This window comes from Letharia lupina, assembly GCF_014066315.1.
Source record: "Letharia lupina isolate WasteWater1 chromosome Unknown contig_10, whole genome shotgun sequence".
Lineage (NCBI taxonomy): Eukaryota > Fungi > Ascomycota > Lecanoromycetes > Lecanorales > Parmeliaceae > Letharia > Letharia lupina.
In genome coordinates this window covers 769,855-789,740 of record NW_023502979.1, presented here as the reverse complement: position 1 = coordinate 789,740, position 19,886 = coordinate 769,855, and the positions used below count along the sequence as shown (strand labels likewise).

Sequence of the window (19,886 nt, the reverse complement as noted above, 5' to 3'; positions counted from 1 at the left end):
GCCATGACAAGCTCCAGGCTTTTCCGCTTCCCAAAGCCCGAGTGGGTCAACAGCCCCAACACGCGGACGGCAGGTGTCTACCTGGCCGGCGCTTTGGTCAGTCTTCCTCTGTATACCATTTCTTCTTCAAGACGCCCTCTAACTTCACTCTTCTAGTTTTCCCTCGGATTCTTCTTCTTTATCGATGCTTCTACTTACTCCCACTCCTCCAAAAATGGTTCCAATGTCCATATAAAATTTGTCGATTGGATCCCGGGCATCTGCTCAGCGCTCGGGATGCTCGTTATCAATTCGATAGAAAAGACCCGCTTGAGCGCAGATAGCTATAGCTACTCTGGCACAGGAGTGGCATGGAAGGCAAGATTGGTCCTATTCTTGGGCTTTGCCTTGATGGCTGGTGGGTTGGCCGGCTCCGTGGTAAGTGGTTGTCATGTACGGAAGCGGTGTCTACCGTAAAGATGCTGATGCAGCTGTGCACAGGCTGTATTGGTTCTGAAGTATATCGTCCCCGATTACCCTTTCCCAACGCTGTACTTTGGTGTTGCCAATGTCGTTGCAAACGGGTTGATCATGCTGAGGTATATATACTATGAGCTTCCGCCTGGTGGCATTACTGACACCTCCCTAGCTCTGTGGTGCTTTGGGTTTCGCAAAACATGGAGGACGACTACACATACAATTTGGCCCTCTGATCGAGGAGTTTGGACTTGAATGTCTGTACAATAGTGGTTGGATCATTGGGCATTTGCGCACTCTGCCTCTACTGAGATGATGAAGCGGTTCAAAAACTAAGTATGGATCATATACGGCATTTGAGCGCTTCTGGAGACTGGATTTCAAGCCTTTCACGGTGACTAATCATTAGAGCTATAGAACGAGATTCCTCACGCGTCACTACACACCGCTTCTAGATCAGCCTCCGAAAGGGACACTCTGCGAGAAGCATTGAAGATGACCCGAAGCCGATCAAGGTGTAATCAAAGTCGACTCTCCCATCCCAGCATTCTTCTCCGCAGCAGTGAAAGCCTTATCCCAGTCCTCTAATCCAAACTTACCAACGATCCTGGATCCAGAGCTTTCACCAAGCTTCAGCACACCGTTTTCAACCATCTTGATCATACCTTTGATGTCTTCCCGCTCAAACATCCACTTGCCCTTTAACGTCAAATTCCTGTGTATAACCACTGAGTGCGGAATCGACACATCCTTGATGCCGCCCATCAAACTAACCCTGCCGCTATCTACACGTTCTCAGTGGTTAGCATCTCTCACCCCAAGTCAAAAGCTGGGAGATGCGACAAAAGTGTGTGATCAAGAGCGAACTTCCAACTAAAGGCTTGGTTCGAGGTTGCAAGTGGCGAATAAGGGATGTTAACTTACGTTTCAATGCCAGAATCCCACTCTTAATGTGCGTTGACTTTCCAGCCTCAGGCGGACTGATATCGAAAAATGCATCGACCGCCCCAAAGCTCTTCAGAGCCTCCGAATCTTTGAGTACGTCACCCGTAATCGGCACGATCTCAACCCTCTCGCACCTCTTCTTGATCTTCTTAAGCGTCTCCACATTCCTCCCCATCGCAATCACCCTCGCTCCCATGGCCAGCGCCACCAATACCGCCGCTCCGCCAAAAGCACCAGTCGCAGGGCTCACGATGACAGTCTCACCAGCTTTCAGATCGATGTCCCTTAAGCCGCCATATGGTACCAACAGTGCAGAGATATACGCCAGATCGGCGATCTCGTACCCCATTCTGCCACATAACTTTCCCTCGTCAAGGACCTCGCATGTCTCCAGTGGCACCTTGGCGTATTCCGCATAGGTACTATCCCTCCACTCTCCTCTCATCAACGTTTTACTCCCCTCGGAGTACCCTTCGTGGATTCCGCTCAAGAACACGGCAGTCGCATCATCTCGCCCACGAATAGTGCAGTCCACGAGGACCAACATTCCCGGCTTCAGCAGTGTCGCATCTGGCCCTACGGCTGCGACGCGTCCAATGGCGCTGGTGCCGGGGACGAGAGGCGTGGGGAAAGGGTACTGACGCTCACCATTGTAGATCTGGCGCATGTAGGATATCACGTTCGCGGCGAGGATGCGGACGACAGCGCTACCAGGGCCGGGTTGCGGCGTTGGTATCGTTTGGATGGCGGGCGGGGAGGACGTGGAGTTTAATATGAGAGCGCGATGGGCTTGGGGAAGGGTTTGGGTGGTCATCGTTGCTTGGATTGATTATTTGGAGGGTGGGATGGGTGTTTTTATGCTTGGGGCTGTGGAGATTGGGCTTTCGGGTTGGGATTGAAAACAAGGGGCGGTGATTCATATGAGCTTTCGTCGTGGTAATGGTCATGGTATGAGACGGTCTTATAACTATCTCCGACGGGATTCAATGGCTTGGTTGTATATGTAAGCAGGCACGGCAGGGAGGAGTTAACGGGAGGAGTTAACGGGAGGAGTTTTTCAGCTCCTTCGGCACCGTAAGGTCTCAGCAGAGTTATTGATCTTTTCGCATGATTTCTATCTCACAGTCGGAATTGCGTGTAGGAGGTCTAGCTAGGGAGGGTAATCTTCGTTCTATGACCTATAGTAAAGTAGACAAGTATGCCAAAGGTAGTGCAATCTCTGCCGAGCAATGTGCTTCCTTGGAATATCGAGAATATTAGCAGTGGAACCGCTCGGCCGCCAATTTTGTTCGGTATCCTGGAATTGGATTTATCCTCAACTGGTGCTTGCAATCTCGGTCTGCCGTTTCACTTCAAGATAATGTCCTTCTCCACTACCGCCAGCAATCCTCTGCCTTCTCCCCAAGCCAAGTCATCCGGTAACTTGTTCGACAAACTGACCTGACTATAGAATGAGGTGGTATTCGATGTCTTCAGCTGTGTTTTCAATGATTTCAACGACGTCCTTGCCGGATGTGTTCAGATATTCCAAAGCCGGGTCCAGAAATTCACCAAAGCCAGGGCCTGCTTTCTCCAGCATTTCACCCACAGTGCGGAAGCGCCACAATTGCCGCAGCGGCTGAGCGCATAGAACGATATTTCCATCCTCAATACGTTGTTGGCGGTAACGAACAATCCAACGTCGCTCCACTTCGACGCTTTGGACGTCAAGGAGCTGTTTGAGTGGACTGAGCATATGTCTTCTGGGGTCCAAGAGAAGCGCTCTCCAGGGATTGTTCATGATGCGAGGATGCGGGCTCTGGTTGTGCGCTTCGTACTTGGCACGCTGTGGCAAACAAGGGTCGTGTGTGACGCTGCCTGTTGTCAAACTCGGCAGTGACGCATTGCGCTGGTACGTAGGTGTTGCGCGGCTCTCGCACCCAAGCTTGATCCTGACATAGAAGGTGATGCCGCAACGATCCAACGGGTTGTTGGGTGTGTCTGGAATCAGTTTCTTTGCATGCAAGCTCACTTCCAATGCTATTGATCTCAAATCTGGAAAAACACAAGCCCGGTTCGCCACAAGACCATTGAATGCTGCCCTGAACAGCTCGCATTGTGCCGTTTCGTCCAGCTTATGAAAAGCAATGACGCTAGGATGCTGGGAAAGCTCGAAGAGATGGATGGCAACTGCGTCGTCCAACGCGACACTATCGGGAACAGTGAAGTCGCAGTAAGCCAGAGGAGATAGAGAAATTCGCATGTTGACGTGCTTGAAGTGCTTCATTGCCTTGGTTTGACGTATTCGGTCAAATAGCCTTTGCGTGTCCTGGACCGTGGCAGACGAGTGGGCTGGTGGAGTCTCTCTCAACCTTGCCCGGTGCAAGCTCCAAGAGTTGACCTCGTAGAAAACCTGTTTTCCTTCGTCACGGATCTGGTGGCATGTCCTGAGAAGGTTACGAGCTTTATAAATCTGCGACTGCCAGGTGGGTTCATTCGCCGTTCTCGTCAAGCTGGGACAGGACATGCATTTGAACTTGAGTTTGTGGTCTGAAATGGGGGTGTCCAGTTTCAGAACAAATCCGTAAATCTAGATACGTAAGCATATCGTCAGTGCATGGGCACGTACACAATTGGTTGCACTGAGTGTACACACCTTATCTCGGAGCTCTCTCGGCAGTAGCACTAGAAACTTGCAGGGATCTATGGGTGGCATCTCCATCAAGCCCTTATTTTCCTCGGGTTCTTCCCTACCAAGCTCACTTGTGGCCTCAGTCGGTGCATACAAAGATCCCTCATCCTTCTCGCTCTCCTCGTCATAGTCTTCCATGTCTTCATCAGAGTCTTGTACGTCATCCACCACATCTTCATCATCCTCCTCGGGCTTGTACTTGAGGGTCTCGCTGTTGGGTGGTATACTGTCATCTTGGCGGGGTGGACCGCCGCTGGTCTTGACGTTGGGTCTATATTAGCTTTAGTCTGAATGTAGTGGGATGAAGTGGTGAGTGTACCATGGCCTTTCGCGGACGCAATATCATGTTCAGTGTTGTCTTCGTCTTGGATCGTATATTTCTGTGTCTGGTGAGCTTTGCCCAAACCAACTTCAGCTTGGCATGTATGCTGTCAGGTCCATGCATCTGTCACAAGATCACTAGAAAGACTCCAGGATGTGCGGACACAACATATAGTTGAAAATGATGTTGTGACAATGGATACGAGGAACGGGGGTAATTCGCTGTGATTGTACACGAATTTGAGTGAAAAGGTACGAGGTGATGTGCTCATTCACTGTGCGCACCCGATTTAATCTTAGAGATTTTTGACAGTATTCTCATTGCTTGTAGTGGTAATGTGTGTCAAGCAATTCCGGCAACCTTTCCCTTGGTACGCACCGTTGATCGATTGGTGTTCCAAGGTAGATGTCTTCACCTGAGCCGGTAGGGAATCAGAGGTAAGCCCACCCGCGCTCGGGCGTCATCGGCATCGCAGCGATTGGTTCAGCATTGTGCGAACAGGTGACAAGAAGCCGCTCGTGCACTTGTGAAAGACTTCACACAACACCCATGAGGAATTGCGCTTCCCACGGTCAATGTGAGTATTCGAGTTGCTACACGCAAATCTGCGCAAGCGGATCGAAATGCAGTGGGTGGGGACGAAGACAATCGCCAGAACACGCCACAAATAAGCTTCAAATGTTTGTTTCTTTGACTCGAAACTTGGCAAACGTCCTGGAACTCTGAATGACAAAACACATGTCGTCGTGAAGCAGAGAAGCACTCTTGGAAACTCTGACGCTGGAGGAGGACACACAAAATGATCCACCATACCACTGCAATGCCATCACCCGGACAAAGCCGAGCAGCATTTGTTTAAAGCAATACCGACGTCGGACACCAGTGCAGATACGCTGCTTGCAGCGGGTAGCGACTGCAAATAGAACTCGACGTCTGGGGAATGCCAGAAAGCACTTTTCCCAATTGAAGAGCACACATTCCTCGCGGAGTCGCGGATATTTGGTCGTGGCTTCACGAAAGCAGCCGCCCAGGAAGGATTTCCACACAATCTGGAAACGACAGATATTTATTGCCTCTTAAGAACTCGAATCGAGGTGGCTAGGTGATTAGCCGAGTCCTTGCAGGCGGAGAAATTCGTATCGAGCTTGGATCCCTGTGGTTGAGATATGAATCCCTGCACCGCAATCGCCCGCTTGGGTCTTAGGTGAGCTGGTAGCTTGCCCTTGTATACAAATATGGAAGGTGATAAAGTACCGCTCGTCCAAGGATTCCCACGGGAAGCATTATGGATTGGCATTTGCTCCCACGCTACTTTAGCGTACTCAAAACCCTTTTCGTCTCTTGGCATGGGGTCCTGTCGCGCAACGCATCTATCTAAATTACTAACTCCATGAACGTAAGTCGGATTGTAAAGATTTCTATATATACAAATCAATTCCCTAACCGCTGTCTTACTAACGCTGCTGAAATGTCAAGAATCTATAAGAGAATGATTGACTTAAAGAGCCACGCAATCAATTCACGCAGCTCGAGGTTGAATTCCTTTATTTTGTCAACTTCTACAATCTGCTAGAATATCAGTTCAAGGCCAAAGGTTTTGTATACAAAGATTCTACTAGATGCTTTTAGGACACCAACGCAGTTTTTCTTTCTTTCACAATCTGACTTAACATCTGTAAAGCTGATTGGTATCTGGATCTGATGCGTCCCAGCCAAGAGACGAAAAGGGTTTTGAATACGCTTAACTCGATTAGTGGCAGATAAGAACCTTAAGGCACTTACCATGTACTGTAAGCGCTACCTTAGCTACCCGGCCCATTTCTCTTCGTACATAATCCCACGAGCTATGCTGTAAGGTACAGATACAGCACGAAGGCGAGGTCAGCAAATGCTTGAGAGCCAGCCTATCGGTGGTGTCCGTCCGGAAAAGTCTCGCCGGCATGAATAAAACCCAGAGCTCTTCCCCAGTCCTGGGTGGAGCTCTTCCTACTCAATCCACTTTTGGAGGCCTCATCCGTAGCTATCCCTCGGTATGCGTTCTATTTCCTGCACTAGCCAGCTTCTGGCTGCATTCGCAAGCCTAAGTCTGGCAGCGGCGAAGCCATTGTCTGTCCTCGAAGCTCGGGGTCACAGGCATATCAAGCCCAAGGTCTTCTTGATTGACATGTTTCCTCCCGAAGGCGCAGCATGGTACGGTATCCCAGAGTTCAATCTCCTTGCGAAGAACATTTCTGTGCCCGGCCTCTCGCCGCTCTACCCTGATGTGCACTGCACTGAAGAAGGGGATGTATGCCAGATCGTTACAGGGGAAGCTGGTATGTGATGAAGCTTTCCCCTTCGCCAAACCAAGGCTTACATGTTTGCAGAGATCAATGCCGCCAATAGCATGAACGCCCTGACTTTCTCCGGTCTGTTCGACTTCACCAAGACATATTTCATGATTGCAGGCATTGCTGGTGTCAGTCCCAAAGTAGCCACTTTGGGATCAGTCACCTTTGCCAAATATGCCGTCTCCGTGGAATTGCAATACGAATTCGATGCTAGAGAAATTCCAGCCAACTTCACAACAGGGTAGGTACACACTTGTTGTTGATCTCGGGGCGAGGACTAAGTACGGCAGATACGTCCCGCAAGGCAGTACGGATCCAATCGAGTATCCTCAAAGCATCTACGGCACTGAGGTCTTCGAAGTCAATGATAATCTACGCCAACTTGCCATTGGCTTCGCCAAAACTGCAGTTTTGAACGACTCTACCGCCGCAATGGCGTACCGGGCCAACTATGCATCAACGAGCGCTTACGAAGCTGGCAGTCGAGGGCCCAGCGTCGTGGGTTGCGATGCTGCTACATCAGACGTCTACTTCAGCGGTACGCTGCTGAGTGAAGCCTTCGAGAACACTACAAAGCTCTTCACCAATGGGAGTGGCGTGTACTGTACAACGGCACAAGAAGATACTGCTACACTCGAAGCTCTTCTGCGTGGAGCCATCGCCAATCTTACCGACTTCAGCCGTATCATTGTCATGCGCACGGCTTCAGACTTCGATCGTCCGTATGCTGGAGAGGTATGCACAATGTTTATTGCCTCGAAGAAGTAATGCTGACTCTGAATCTCCATAGTCTGATACCTTCAACCTCTTCTACGCTAATCAAGGTGGATTTGAGCCGGCAATAGACAATATCTATCTGGCGGGTATCAAAGTGGTGGAGGGGATCTTGAATGAGTGGGAAAGTACTTTTGCGAAGGGGATCCCTGCTACCAATTATATTGGTGACATATTCGGCAGTTTGGGAGGTATGCCTGATTTTGGTCCTGGATCTATGTTTAATGATAATCCGGTCAAAAAGAGGAGTCCAAAGGGAAGGAACGCGGCGAGAGGATACGCATAAACCCGGACTGAGTTTTGCCGAAAACCCGAAGTTGTCTGCGAGCATAAGGAATGGAGATTTCAATGATTGGGTAACTGCATAGACATATGTAGTCACTATACTATTTGACATTCATGGATCCAAATGCGTTTCATCTGCATCAGCCCAAGCCGGCCCCGGATGATTTCTAACATATTGGATGCCCTAGAGACTTAGATGCCTGCACCGGGACCAGCCCCTCAATCTTCACGATCTCATAGGTGGTTGAAGCGCCAATGACCATACCGACCGGACTGAACTCACAAGTCTTCCGCTTTTAAGATAGGAGTAGACCTGTCTTGGGTTCCCTCAGAGGTACCTGTAGCTTACCAGTCATCGCTATTCAGTACATCCGGAAAACCGTGTCCTCTGGGGCATGAATGAAATGTTGGTCAATCGCGTATTCATGGAGACGCTAGCTCACAGCTGCGACTAGCGCGCTTTTGTATCTTATCTTAGCTCCATCTCTCAGAATTTCGCATCTTCGAACTGCCTAGGACGGATCGACGCACCTACGGTAGTACACATCGAGTGATAAATCATGGCGCCTACCAGGACAGTCAAGTCCAAGTCTTTTCCTAAGGATGGTAAAAGTCCCAAGGGTTCAGGAAAGCCCCGTGCCCTTGGTGCAAATACGAAGAGCAAAGTCTCGAAGAAACCCAAGGCTCCACCACCCAAGCAGCAAAAGACCAAGTCAGCTGCACCGGTCAAGAAGAAGAAACGTGTGTATACGGAGAAGGAACTGGGACTACTAAAGTTGAATATGGTCACCCCGGTTGGTGTAGAGTTGCCAAAAGGGAAAAGGAAGGGCAAGGTGTTCGTTGATGACCAGGTAGGGCTACAATACTTTGCGCTGTCTCAATATATCGATAGTTGACTCACTCGGCTCCCCAGGAGAGCATGATGACTATACTCGCGATTGTCACCGCGGACAAGGAGGGCCAGATCGAGAGCAAAATGATGAAGTCTCGCCAAATGGAGGATATTCGTGAAGCAAGGCGCAAGGAGGCGGAGGCGAGACATGAGCAGAGAAAATCGAAAATGGTATGGTTTTCATCGAAGTAGTAAACAAAAAGCAGGGATTTACGATGTTGTAGGAGGAGACCAAGGACTCGATGCGCAAGAAGAGGAAAAGGAAGCCAAACGTTCGCGTCGACACGGACCCTTTAGAGAGCAGCTCGAAATCCTCGAAGGGCGCCAAAGCCAGTGGAAAGAGGGTTTCATTTGCTTGAAGGTCATCTCTTGAGATTCCACATTACTTTATGGCTCTACATCTATCTGGAGCTTTCGACGCATTGGATTGAACGAAGCAAGAGCTTTACCACCTAGACCGATACCGTTCCCGGCCTTCTCTCCAGGCTTCTTCTCAAGCTTGTCCAGATCGATGTTTTCGAAAAATTGTATGAGAAATTGGCTCGCCTGGTACCGAAGTCAACGGCAACTCCCCTGGCGCCAAAGGAGTCAGCTTACAGGCTTAGCGAACCATCTCCCACCACCATTTTCGAACCAGCTAAGATGCCCACCAAGCGAAGTAGTGCACAACACTCCGAAAGGACTCTGCTGGAATTCGCGGAACGGGATTGCTTCCTTTACGGCTATCTGTGGCTTATTAGTGTGGCCCCGGGAGCATTTGTGCTGCAAGGCATACTGGGTCATCCTCTGCGTGGATTGCGAAAAGAGGTATCCTCACGGCCATCAGCGAGTCACAGGAGGATGCATCACGATAGTATGCTCCTTCGGTAGGATAGCCCCAAGTCGGGCCTTGAAGTTCTCTGTGATAGGCTTAGCCCCGCAATATTCGTTCAGACAGAAATCCGTACCTGTCAAACTCGTACAGGTACGTTATATTCCGGACCTTCTCGATGTCAACGCGGGGATTCTTTGAAATGGCATCGACGTGACTATTTCGTTCATTAGCCAATAGGGGTAAAAACAAAAATCCTGACAGGTCTAACTCTTCAAAAAGCTTTTTCATGCTGGTTCCCATCGTCTTCGAATAGACTTCGGAACCAAGCCATGTCCGTTGGAGCGCGAGATTCCCAGCCTCTAGATTCCATGGATTTGAGCATATTACAGCAGCGTTGAGCATACAGCTCTCGCCTTCCTCACCCAGGTACTACGCAATACAATCTCCATCAGAACCGGCACCATCAATTGGACCCTATCTACCATACGTACATTGACCAAGATATTTGCACCCAAAGAATACCCAATCCCAAACAATGGCCTGTTTGGAAAAGTCCTCCTCAACCATTTGACGACTTGCCGCACGTCCCACGTCGCTCTAGCATTATAGAGTACTCCAGTAGTAATCTTGCTCTTCGCACAGCCCCTTGAATTTACCACGCAAGCTTCCCATCCCGCATCAACAATAGGTCTCAGCACATGCCTCAAGTATATTTCGTGAGAACCGCCGCTCAGGCCATGCAAAGTAACCAGCATTGGCTTGGTATCCATTGATCCGATATCTTCAAACTCTCCATCGTTGTAGTATGTGGTCCGAGGCGGCAGGCTTTCATCAGTACCCTCATACGGGTTTACGGCGAAATCGACAGCAAAGGTCCCTGCGAATTGGGGCTCTTCGGCGGAAAACAGGCGCCGTTTGTAGTATATAGGGATATCCTGGCTTTTAACTGCTGTCCAGAAAGTCTGGAGGTGGCCGTTAAAGAGCAGAGGATTGAGGCGACAGACTGGAGTCACATGTTTGCACAGATCGAGGAGGTTCGTAGGTTGCTCCCCTGTCTTTGTATTCTTCGTAGGGAGGAAAAGTGGGGAGTCGTGGTGGTAGAAGGAGGTTTTGGCATAGCCAAACAGACGCCAAAAGTCCATTGTTGCTAGAAATTGGGTTAGCTGCCTGGTACCTGGCTTGGAAAAATGTATATCGAAGTCACTTCGGATCTCAATTAGAATATCGCGGAGCCTCAGCAGATCAGGCGCGTTTAGCGCCGGTTGCCGCAAGAATACACCAGATGTCACAGTAAAGTCAGAAGATCAATGCAATCAAACAGTGTGAATGAGCACGGGGGCGCATTGGGATGTATAGGATACGGTGGAGGAGTGTGGGAAATCGCCGTCACTTGAACAGGAGTATACAGCAAGAATCATGGCATATCAGCCCCAGGATCCATATAACAGACAAGCAGCTATACGGCAATTACTCTCCAACCCACAGTATGAAGCCCAGTACCCTCTTCAACAGTCTTCCAGGCCGACATCGGATACGTACGATCCTTACCACGCGAACGCATGCCAAGCGAATAGCACCATCGCGCCCTCTGGCGGCGCACTTCAGCACAGGCAACCGATCCCTCAATTGCAGACACAGCAGCGAGCTTATGCCGTAGCGATCCCGGCACCTTCAGACCCGACCCATCAGCTTGCAGTCTATGCCAGCAATGGATATACCGGCAGTCAAACTATGCCGCCGCCGCCTCCATATCACACTCCGCTCGATTATCAGCTGCTCTTGCTTTCTCTAGCTGAGGAGTACTTCGCTGCAGCGCATGGCTATGGCTCGATGGCAGACATAGTCCGCAGAGAAACTGAAACGCAGTCCTACTACAAGATGATGGCAACCGGGTTAGGATGTCTCGAGGTTGTCTTGAAGCATTTCAAAATGCAGCCCGAGAGAGAAGCCATAGTGAGACTGCGGTATGCCACCATCCTTTTCGAGGAGACGGAGAACACCATAGAAGCGGATGAAGCTCTAGGCAAAGGAATTGTACTTTGCGATCGCCATCGTTTCTTTGATCTCAAATACAACATGCAGCATCTGCTTGCTCGGATCCTGTTCTCAAAGACCCCTCGGGCTGCTTTCAAATTTCTCGACGGAATCTTGAAAGATGCCGAGGCTTATCAACATATCGCATGGGTCTACGCCTTCCGGTTTCTCAAGGTCTCGATGCATCTTGAGCTTTCATCTCATCAGGATCTGATCGCAGCCCTCAACCTGCTGAAAAGTATCATATCTATTTCCAGTGACTATGGGGACAAGGTCATCCTCGCTGTCGCCACCACTCTCGAGGCCTTGACCTGCCTAAAGATATCTAGTAATGCTGAGTATATCGAGGAAGCGCAGCGAGCGTTGGCTGGCGTAAGGAGTCTACAGCTGGATCCTGCAACAGGAGAGCTACATCAGTTGACAGTCTTAATATCTTTTGTAGATCTATGCTGCCAACTGCAACAATTCGAACCTCATCAAGCAGTATCAAAAATGCAGATCATGCAGAATGCACTAAAGACCGTGGATTCAAGTCGATTGTGGACTGATGACGGATCATTTGCTATCCCCATACCAGCCACGAGAATGCCGTCTTGTAAGAGCCAATCTGGTGTTGTTCGGAGAAGAAACAACGATTCGATCGTCTTGATGTTCAATTGGATGCCAAAAGAAGATATTTACAATGTTGGGTACCTCCTCGGCGGTGCCTCCATGGCCAACCGCAATACAGTGGATGGTCAGAAGTCGGAGCATATGCTCGAGGAGGGTATCAAAAGACTAGAGTGTGAGTCAATGATGACAAGTCGATCTTTCAATCCTCCTGATATCTGTGAAGGGACGCAACGAGAACATAGCAAAGTACCCAAGTCTATCGCGCTCGCGTCCTCTCAGCAAACTTGGCGGGAACACATGACTTGCTACATGCGACTCTATCTCGCATTCACGCTATGTGCTAGGACGTCGTGGTCGGCGGCCAAAGAGCAGCAGGCTAAGATCGAGGCCAGCGTCGGATCGATGGTCAATACTCCAGAGCCCCTACTTCTACTCACAGTATATCTTGAAGCGGTCATCTACCAAGGAATTGGCAACCTTACGGAAGCCCTCTCGCTGTACCAAAGCTCCATTCTTTCTCTTCCAGCACCTCCTGAGCAACGGTCACGCTCCCAAATATCCTTGGACATCTCCATCCTCTCTACTCTCAACACGATATTAATCATCCGGTCGCCTTCTCACCCCCAAAACCATCTTGTCCCTTCGCTCGTATCAAACCTCGAGCTCCTCTGTCTGCAGAACCGAAACCACCAGATTTGTTCTGCGTACCATCTCGTCGCCGCTACCACCTCATCGGACACCATTCTTCTCACAAAGCAGTATCTCCAATCCGCCCTTCAAGCCTCTAAGCAAACTGACAATAAACATCTTATGTGTATGGTCCTCAATTTTATGTCCTGGAAATTCTTCCGTGGCGTTGTGGGCGAGCAGGCGGAGAGGAGCGCTCGAGCCAGCCAGAATCTAGCTCAGCAATGTATGAATGTTCTGTGGATGAGTGTTAGCGCGGGACTGTTGGGTGACACGCTTGAGGTGGCGGGGAGAAACGAGGAGGCGGAGAGGGCGAAGCAGAGTGGGTTAAAAACTTCGGCTAATCTGCCACAGGCATTGCAGGAAGCGATGAATGGGCGTTTTGACGGGCATGATGTTCCCATGCAGGAAGAGGGGGAGAATTATGAAGTTACTATGAAAGTGAAGGGGTGAACGTTTGCTTGTCATGGTTGAAACATACCTTGTTGTGACTGAAGCAGCGAGCATGTGGGTGGCTACGTGTGCTGTGTGGTGTTCGCTGGGTAGAAATTTCGGCCCTAGATATGGGAGCTGGACATGCGTTCTCCAAGGATTCTATGGAGGAATTTGCATGGGTGGCTCTTTGACCCAGCGACATATCTGGCTCTAGGGGCTTTTTCTTTCGGTCTCGATGGGCTACATAGATGTACTCTTCATATGTGCAATCCGAACATCAACAGCTCCTGGGTGAGTCAACTCTTGAGCTATTGCATTACATTCCTCCCTGAACCTGATAAGTACTAGCAGCTGCCTGGTATACATGACCCTTGAAAGCTTGAAAGCAACCCACGGTTGCTTTAGCAGCAGAGATAGGCTACACATCCTCCAGCGACAGAAAGCAGTATCCCTATTTTCTCCGAAACTAGAACAGCAATCAACGCCTTTTCGCTTCCCTCCTCTCCACGTACAAATAGTACGGGAAAAAAGCCACCCCTCCTAGGTTCAGGCATCCCTTTCCTCGATACCTTCAACCCACCACTTTTTCCGCACCCAACTATCCGAGACCACCCCACGCGCCCCTAATCCGTCTAGCCAGCTGGACATCCTTCTGCATTATCGTGACCCGTTTGGCATGGATGGCGCACAGGTTGGTGTCTTCGAATAGGTGTACCATGAATGCTTCAGCGGCTTCTTGGAGCGCTTGTATGGCTTGGCTTTGCCAGCGCAGGGAGTCGCCGTCGACGGGTAGGAGGGAGAGACCGATTTCGCGAACCTAGATCTGCGTTACTGGGAAGGTTACGTTGGGCAATGGTGACTGAAACTTACGAGGCGGGAGAAAGGAAGTTTCAGAAGCAGTAGGTCGGTTGAGCGCTGGTAGCGACGGATTTCTCGGAGAGCGACCGTGCCGGGTTTGTAGCGGCGAGCCTTACGGGTGGCATCTTCGTCTATAAAAGGACATGTCAGCGCATTTGTGAGGAAATCCAGCCTGCTGCAGAAGGATGGTGGGTTTCCGTTTTAATTTTGGGTGGGAGGCACCAACCTTGCGCTGCTCCGCTCTTTCGCCTGGAGGCTTTTGGAGTCCCTGTCGTCTTTCGCGAAGTCTTCCCGCCTGTGGAGGGGCGCCCTCCTTTCTTCTTGAGGCCGAGGGGAACGGCGCCCGTGGTGCGTTTGGCAGTCTGTTGCTTTTGGCCGGCCATTGCGCCTGAAGTTTTTCGAGGTATGAGATCTGATCAAGCTTTTATGAGCCTAGCAGGTTATAGGTAGCCGGCTGATGAAGTCGCGATGCGCCGGTGCTCGAGTAAAGTTGAAGCTCGCGCGCTCGATGCCGTCCCTGTTCGTGGCACAAGTACTTGCGAGATGCTGTCGCTTTACGCGCTGATGTTACTCGAGAGGCTTTTGGTCAGCAATGCAGTTGACTCATAGCGAGATGGCAGCGCGAAGTTCGAGTAAGAGATGGGAGGAGGGAGTAAGTGCTGTGGGATTCAGTTACCAGCCTCACCAGCCATCGTGTTTATCGCGAGATCCTGGCGTTGGCGTTGGCGTTGTTGACACTAAAATTGATCTGCATACCACGCTAGCTGTTGTGGAGATAGCGCGGCTGTCTTCGGCTGAATCCCGGGTTCAGTCCTTTATGTTCCGAGGCTCGAAAGCCAACAACGGCAAGCTGATACACTTGATGCCACCTTGCTGTTGTACAATAATTCTTTGTCCAGACTTGACTAGTATCTTTCTTACGTACTGCAGTAATCATAATGAGATTCTTTTGACTCGCAAATTCATCACTTTCTAGACACATCCCTCTCCGTCTATAGCCATACCTCCAGCCTCTTTACAAGGCCACAATCATGGACATGGATAACATGCTCGGTGGGGGCGGGGGAGGAGGAGCGATAGGACAATTCCCGTTGGAGCAATGGTTCTATGAGATGCCGGCCTGTACGCGGTACTGGACTACAGCTACAATAATCACATCAGTGCTCGTTCAGTGTCATGTCATTACGCCATTCCAACTCTTTTACAGCTTCAGGGCTGTATTTGTGAAGAACCAGGTAGGACCCTTGGTGGCATATGCTAGGCACAGGAAGCTGACTATATCCAAAGTACTGGCGACTGATAACGACCTTCCTCTACTTCGGCCCCCTCTCGCTCGACCTCCTCTTCCACGTCTTCTTCCTTCAGCGCTACTCCCGCCTCCTCGAAGAGTCATCAGGTCGCTCTCCCGCTCAATTTTCATGGCTGCTCGTCTACGCCACCACGCTCCTGTTAGCCCTTTCTCCTATGCTTAGCATACCTTTCCTAGGATCCGCCTTATCGAGTTCTTTGGTGTACATATGGAGTAGAAGGAATCCGGAGACGAGGTTGAGCTTTCTAGGGTTGCTGGTGTTCACGGCGCCGTATCTGCCATGGGTCTTAATGGCATTCAGCTTGGTATTGCATGGGACTGTGCCGAAGGATGAGATCTGTGGGGTTATTGTTGGGCACAGTGAGTACCCGCTGCGTGAAGTGGGCACGAGAAACAAATTTACTGACTCTCCCCTCCTAGTTTGGTACTTCTTCAGTGACGTCTATCCGTCCTTACATGGCGGCCAACGGCCCCTCGATGCGCCGCGATTCTGGAGGAACTTGTTCGAGAGACCGCCAGCTGACACGGGAGCCGCGCCGATCAATAATGAGATTGCCGCAGCTGCAGCGCCGGAAGTACGGTGAATATGTTAATGGAGAAATGTCTGTTACGATATGGGTTGTGAGAAATGACATGGAGAACTTTGAGGCGTTTCGCATGGGGACTGGATCCCAGCATCGCGCATAGGTACCAGCGAAGTGAATTTGCATCTATGTATATACGCGGACACGGGTGGTCAGCAATCGAAGTGCATCTTGGTACGGTTTGGGTTCTACGTGCACATTGAAAACAGCCTTCTCAGCTGAAAGTGTCATTTGTCTATCACGCATGTTGGTATAATGTCGCCTCCCCCATCCCGTCTCGATAAATGCCGTCCTTCCTTCAAGCAGCCTTCCGCGCCGAATCCTCCCTCAGCTGCCCAATGACTCGATCCACAGCCTCCATATCCCCAGCATCGATCGCACCTTCAGGCGCGATCCCCTTGGGCAACGTCTTCAACGCTGCATCAAGACCTGGCTGGAAGTTTCTTATCTCGCTCGACAACGCATAGATGGTCTTTCTCCTCACAGGCTCATTGGAGTCTTCGATCGAGAGATGGGTAAGGACTGGTATCGCATCCACGGCCAAGAGTCTCTCCTGAGCTTTGACATTGTTTTGCACGGCGGTGCCCACACACCATGCCGCGTATTTCCTCAAATCTGCTTCGTCGCTCTTCAACAGCTGTACCAGTGGCGCCCAGAGACCCAGAACTTCCATATTGTTCGCGTTATCGAGGTTTTCGATCAGTTGCTCGAAGTTGTCGAAGGCGACTAACTTATTTTCGAGCGTGATCTGTGGTGATAGTATAGTGGCAATGGAGTCTTTCATTAAGTCGGCATCGGATGGGCCTCCGAAGAGGGAATTGAGGGCTTCGGCGTTGATGGGGCGGCCGGAGGGGCGCTCGGCTTTGGGGTCGGTGGTGGAGGTTGGGTCGGCGGAAGGGTTTTCGGAGTTTTCGATACTCCATTTTAAGAGCTGGTTCATGCCTGGATCCATGATCGAGTGTAAAAGGAGCAAGAATGAAGGCAGATGCTAATGTCTTATGTTGCGTGAAATGTAGCAATGTACAATTTTAAGGCTCTGGTTGTGACTTTAGTCAATAGAAAAGACGGCGAGACGAGTGTAAGAGGATTAAGTTATGCGTATCAGATGTCAATCTCGAGCTTCTCTCGTTTTTATTATCGGTCGCTGTTGTTCTTGTTGTGGTCACCTAATCCCGATGACGTTCCGCTGGTGGACTTTTGACGATGGTTCGCGCATGCACTGGAAACTTCTTTCAACTTCGAGCATTTTCCACGGCCAACGTTCAACCTCGTATCCCCGCAAGATCTCATCAAATCCGTTGGAAATTGTTCTCGAAGAATCATGTCATGTTATTATCACATCACTGGAGATTCATCATCGTCGCTTCCCCGCCCCTGCGGCTGAAGATTAGCGACATTCCACCCCGCCATCTATTTTTGTTGGCGGAAGAGGCAGCGGACGACATTTCAAGCTCGGCTGAAGAGTCTGAATTTGGGGTGTGCTCGCCCTTGCATCAGGTACCTAGCTCTTTGACAGAAAGCAGCTGCCTTCCACACTCAAATCGTGAAGTGTTCAAGGCAGCCATAATAGAAGTCATTTCTCCCAGATTGTACGCGCGTAATAGTACCATCGTGCAGTGAGGACAGTACAGACGGTACTGTGCTGCCTAGTAAACATATCTCGAGCTTGCGTAGACATGTTACGCTGCCCACAGCCCGAGTGATGAACGTAGGATTGAGTGCGACGAATCCCAAGGACCTCCCGAGCTCAGCCCATAAATTTAGAGAAAAAGGCAACGAGCGGCAAAACATCGACTAAAATTTTTAGTAGCGTCGCTTGGCACTCCGTCCCACAGAAGGCTCAACATCAACGGTTGCTCCTTCCTGCCTCCGCTGTCAACACTTATTACGACCGACAGCTTCCTCTACAAGCTTCTCTCAAGACCACCTCTCCTAACTTCCTTGCAACACACACTGCAAGCTTCTGACAAATCGCATTCCGCTCTTTTAAAGCTATCATATTTCACTCCAGTCCGCCGTCATGGAAGGTAAGCTGACCTTTGATCTTGTCGCTACACTCTTGGTACCAAGCATAAAGGGCCTTCAGTATCAGAGGCGACCCTGGAAAATCAAGAATCGCTGCTAACAGGCTCTTTTCGATCAATATAGAAGAAGTTGCAGCCCTCGTCATTGACAATGGGTATGTGTCCTCTCCATGTCTACGTACCCAAGGGCACAACCCTCGTCTCCAAAGCCGCATCAGAGAGCAGTTGTCAAGCTGTCATCATTGGGGAAATAAGCTTGGCGGTCATGGCTGATCGTTGGTAGCTCAGGAATGTGCAAGGCTGGTTTTGCTGGTGATGATGCTCCCAGAGCTGTATTTCGTGAGTCGCATCCAGGCATCTTGACCGCAGTTAAGCTGCTATTCTTGAGGCTACAGCTTGTTGATGCTATTTGTAGCCTCCATTGTCGGTAGACCTCGTCATCATGGGTATGGCCTCAACTCGCCGCCTTAGATCTTCGGACCTAGCGCCCGCTTGGGATACCAAAGCTGACCTGCTCTCAGTATCATGATTGGTATGGGTCAGAAAGACTCCTACGTCGGAGATGAGGCACAATCAAAGCGTGGTATCCTGACTCTGAGGTACCCTATCGAGCATGGTGTTGTCACCAACTGGGATGACATGGAGAAGATCTGGCATCACACCTTCTACAACGAGCTGCGTGTTGCGCCCGAGGAGCACCCGGTGCTGCTCACCGAAGCGCCAATCAATCCCAAATCCAACCGTGAGAAGATGACACAGATTGTCTTCGAAACCTTCAATGCCCCCGCTTTTTACGTCTCCATCCAGGCCGTGCTCTCATTGTACGCTTCTGGACGTACCACTGGTATCGTTCTCGACTCCGGAGATGGTGTCACTCACGTTGTCCCCATCTACGAGGGTTTCGCTCTTCCCCACGCTATCTCGCGTATCGATATGGCTGGTCGTGATCTTACCGATTACCTGATGAAGATCTTGGCCGAGCGTGGATACCCGTTCTCGACCACTGCCGAGCGTGAAATTGTTCGTGACATGAAGGAGAAGCTTTGTTACGTTGCCCTGGACTTCGAGCAGGAAATCCAGACCGCCAGCCAGAGCTCCAGCTTGGAGAAGTCCTATGAGCTTCCCGATGGCCAGGTTATCACCATTGGTAACGAGCGTTTCCGAGCTCCTGAGGCTCTCTTCCAGCCAAGTGTTCTGGGTCTTGAGAGCGGAGGTATCCACGTCACCACCTTCAACTCCATCATGAAGTGCGATGTCGATGTCCGAAAGGACCTTTACGGCAACATCGTCATGGTAAGTTTACTACGGTGCCACTCAATTTGAAAACATTGGCTGATACAGGCTAGTCTGGTGGAACTACCATGTACCCTGGTATCTCGGATCGTATGCAGAAGGAAATCACCGCTCTTGCCCCATCATCGATGAAGGTCAAGATCATTGCACCTCCTGAGCGTAAATACTCTGTCTGGATCGGTGGTTCCATCTTGGCTTCTCTATCCACCTTCCAACAAATGTGGATCTCCAAGCAAGAGTATGACGAGAGCGGACCATCCATCGTCCACCGCAAGTGCTTCTAAGGTACGCTAGTGTTTGCCATCTTTCGTACAAATGACAGCAATGCTTACGATAATTAGCAATTGCAAGATTGAAATGCATGTATTGAGAGCGTGTTACTGTCCTGCAAGCCAGAGATAAGATTATGTTACCACGAGCATTAGATGCTATCACGAGCAGATCGTGGATAAGGGGCATGGAGGAAGTGGTGGCAATTTTCTTAGACTTCGAGGGCGAACGTTGTAGCAACTAGGCCAATATGCTTGCACGTTTTCATTAGATTGCTTGGCGAAAAGGAGA

General features: G+C 50.3%; 11 protein-coding genes across 11 annotated transcripts; 6 read left to right on the top strand and 5 right to left on the bottom strand.

The window, feature by feature from the left end:
- Nucleotides 1–3: 3 nt before the first annotated feature.
- On the top strand, nucleotides 4–692 carry HO133_000251 (uncharacterized protein; the record flags this gene model as incomplete). The annotated part of the gene is made up of 4 exons (XM_037291191.1): nucleotides 4–96; nucleotides 157–417; nucleotides 481–578; nucleotides 629–692. 4 exons carry the CDS (start codon nucleotides 4–6, stop codon nucleotides 690–692), a joined length of 516 nt encoding a protein of 171 aa, XP_037152626.1.
- A 274-nt stretch (nucleotides 693–966) lies between these two features.
- Nucleotides 967–2,215, bottom strand: HO133_000250 (uncharacterized protein; the record flags this gene model as incomplete). Its single annotated transcript, XM_037291190.1, has 2 exons — nucleotides 967–1,241; nucleotides 1,381–2,215. The coding sequence occupies 2 exons, from the start codon at nucleotides 2,213–2,215 to the stop codon at nucleotides 967–969; spliced, it is 1,110 nt and encodes a 369-aa protein (XP_037152625.1).
- Nucleotides 2,216–2,845: 630 nt separating this feature from the next.
- HO133_000249 (uncharacterized protein) lies at nucleotides 2,846–4,418 on the bottom strand (the record flags this gene model as incomplete). Its single annotated transcript, XM_037291189.1, has 3 exons — nucleotides 2,846–3,970; nucleotides 4,037–4,330; nucleotides 4,392–4,418. 3 exons carry the CDS (start codon nucleotides 4,416–4,418, stop codon nucleotides 2,846–2,848), a joined length of 1,446 nt encoding a protein of 481 aa, XP_037152624.1.
- Nucleotides 4,419–6,426: 2,008 nt separating this feature from the next.
- Nucleotides 6,427–7,784, top strand: HO133_000248 (uncharacterized protein; the record flags this gene model as incomplete). Its single annotated transcript, XM_037291188.1, has 4 exons — nucleotides 6,427–6,709; nucleotides 6,761–6,965; nucleotides 7,015–7,459; nucleotides 7,515–7,784. The coding sequence occupies 4 exons, from the start codon at nucleotides 6,427–6,429 to the stop codon at nucleotides 7,782–7,784; spliced, it is 1,203 nt and encodes a 400-aa protein (XP_037152623.1).
- A 559-nt stretch (nucleotides 7,785–8,343) lies between these two features.
- Nucleotides 8,344–9,034, top strand: HO133_000247 (uncharacterized protein; the record flags this gene model as incomplete). Its single annotated transcript, XM_037291187.1, has 3 exons — nucleotides 8,344–8,634; nucleotides 8,697–8,846; nucleotides 8,900–9,034. 3 exons carry the CDS (start codon nucleotides 8,344–8,346, stop codon nucleotides 9,032–9,034), a joined length of 576 nt encoding a protein of 191 aa, XP_037152622.1.
- Nucleotides 9,035–9,062: 28 nt separating this feature from the next.
- HO133_000246 (uncharacterized protein) lies at nucleotides 9,063–10,631 on the bottom strand (the record flags this gene model as incomplete). The annotated part of the gene is made up of 6 exons (XM_037291186.1): nucleotides 9,063–9,221; nucleotides 9,273–9,401; nucleotides 9,451–9,574; nucleotides 9,623–9,703; nucleotides 9,758–9,918; nucleotides 9,981–10,631. The coding sequence occupies 6 exons, from the start codon at nucleotides 10,629–10,631 to the stop codon at nucleotides 9,063–9,065; spliced, it is 1,305 nt and encodes a 434-aa protein (XP_037152621.1).
- A 274-nt stretch (nucleotides 10,632–10,905) lies between these two features.
- On the top strand, nucleotides 10,906–13,275 carry HO133_000245 (uncharacterized protein; the record flags this gene model as incomplete). The annotated part of the gene is made up of 2 exons (XM_037291185.1): nucleotides 10,906–12,307; nucleotides 12,359–13,275. 2 exons carry the CDS (start codon nucleotides 10,906–10,908, stop codon nucleotides 13,273–13,275), a joined length of 2,319 nt encoding a protein of 772 aa, XP_037152620.1.
- Nucleotides 13,276–13,855: 580 nt separating this feature from the next.
- HO133_000244 (uncharacterized protein) lies at nucleotides 13,856–14,498 on the bottom strand (the record flags this gene model as incomplete). The annotated part of the gene is made up of 3 exons (XM_037291184.1): nucleotides 13,856–14,074; nucleotides 14,128–14,246; nucleotides 14,342–14,498. 3 exons carry the CDS (start codon nucleotides 14,496–14,498, stop codon nucleotides 13,856–13,858), a joined length of 495 nt encoding a protein of 164 aa, XP_037152619.1.
- Nucleotides 14,499–15,146: 648 nt separating this feature from the next.
- HO133_000243 (uncharacterized protein) lies at nucleotides 15,147–16,008 on the top strand (the record flags this gene model as incomplete). The annotated part of the gene is made up of 3 exons (XM_037291183.1): nucleotides 15,147–15,350; nucleotides 15,403–15,784; nucleotides 15,845–16,008. 3 exons carry the CDS (start codon nucleotides 15,147–15,149, stop codon nucleotides 16,006–16,008), a joined length of 750 nt encoding a protein of 249 aa, XP_037152618.1.
- Nucleotides 16,009–16,306: 298 nt separating this feature from the next.
- HO133_000242 (uncharacterized protein) lies at nucleotides 16,307–16,960 on the bottom strand (the record flags this gene model as incomplete). Its single annotated transcript, XM_037291182.1, has 1 exon — nucleotides 16,307–16,960. The coding sequence occupies one exon, from the start codon at nucleotides 16,958–16,960 to the stop codon at nucleotides 16,307–16,309; it is 654 nt and encodes a 217-aa protein (XP_037152617.1).
- A 1,068-nt stretch (nucleotides 16,961–18,028) lies between these two features.
- On the top strand, nucleotides 18,029–19,609 carry HO133_000241 (uncharacterized protein; the record flags this gene model as incomplete). Its single annotated transcript, XM_037291181.1, has 6 exons — nucleotides 18,029–18,035; nucleotides 18,157–18,187; nucleotides 18,316–18,371; nucleotides 18,448–18,478; nucleotides 18,554–19,325; nucleotides 19,379–19,609. The coding sequence occupies 6 exons, from the start codon at nucleotides 18,029–18,031 to the stop codon at nucleotides 19,607–19,609; spliced, it is 1,128 nt and encodes a 375-aa protein (XP_037152616.1).
- Nucleotides 19,610–19,886: the final 277 nt, after the last annotated feature.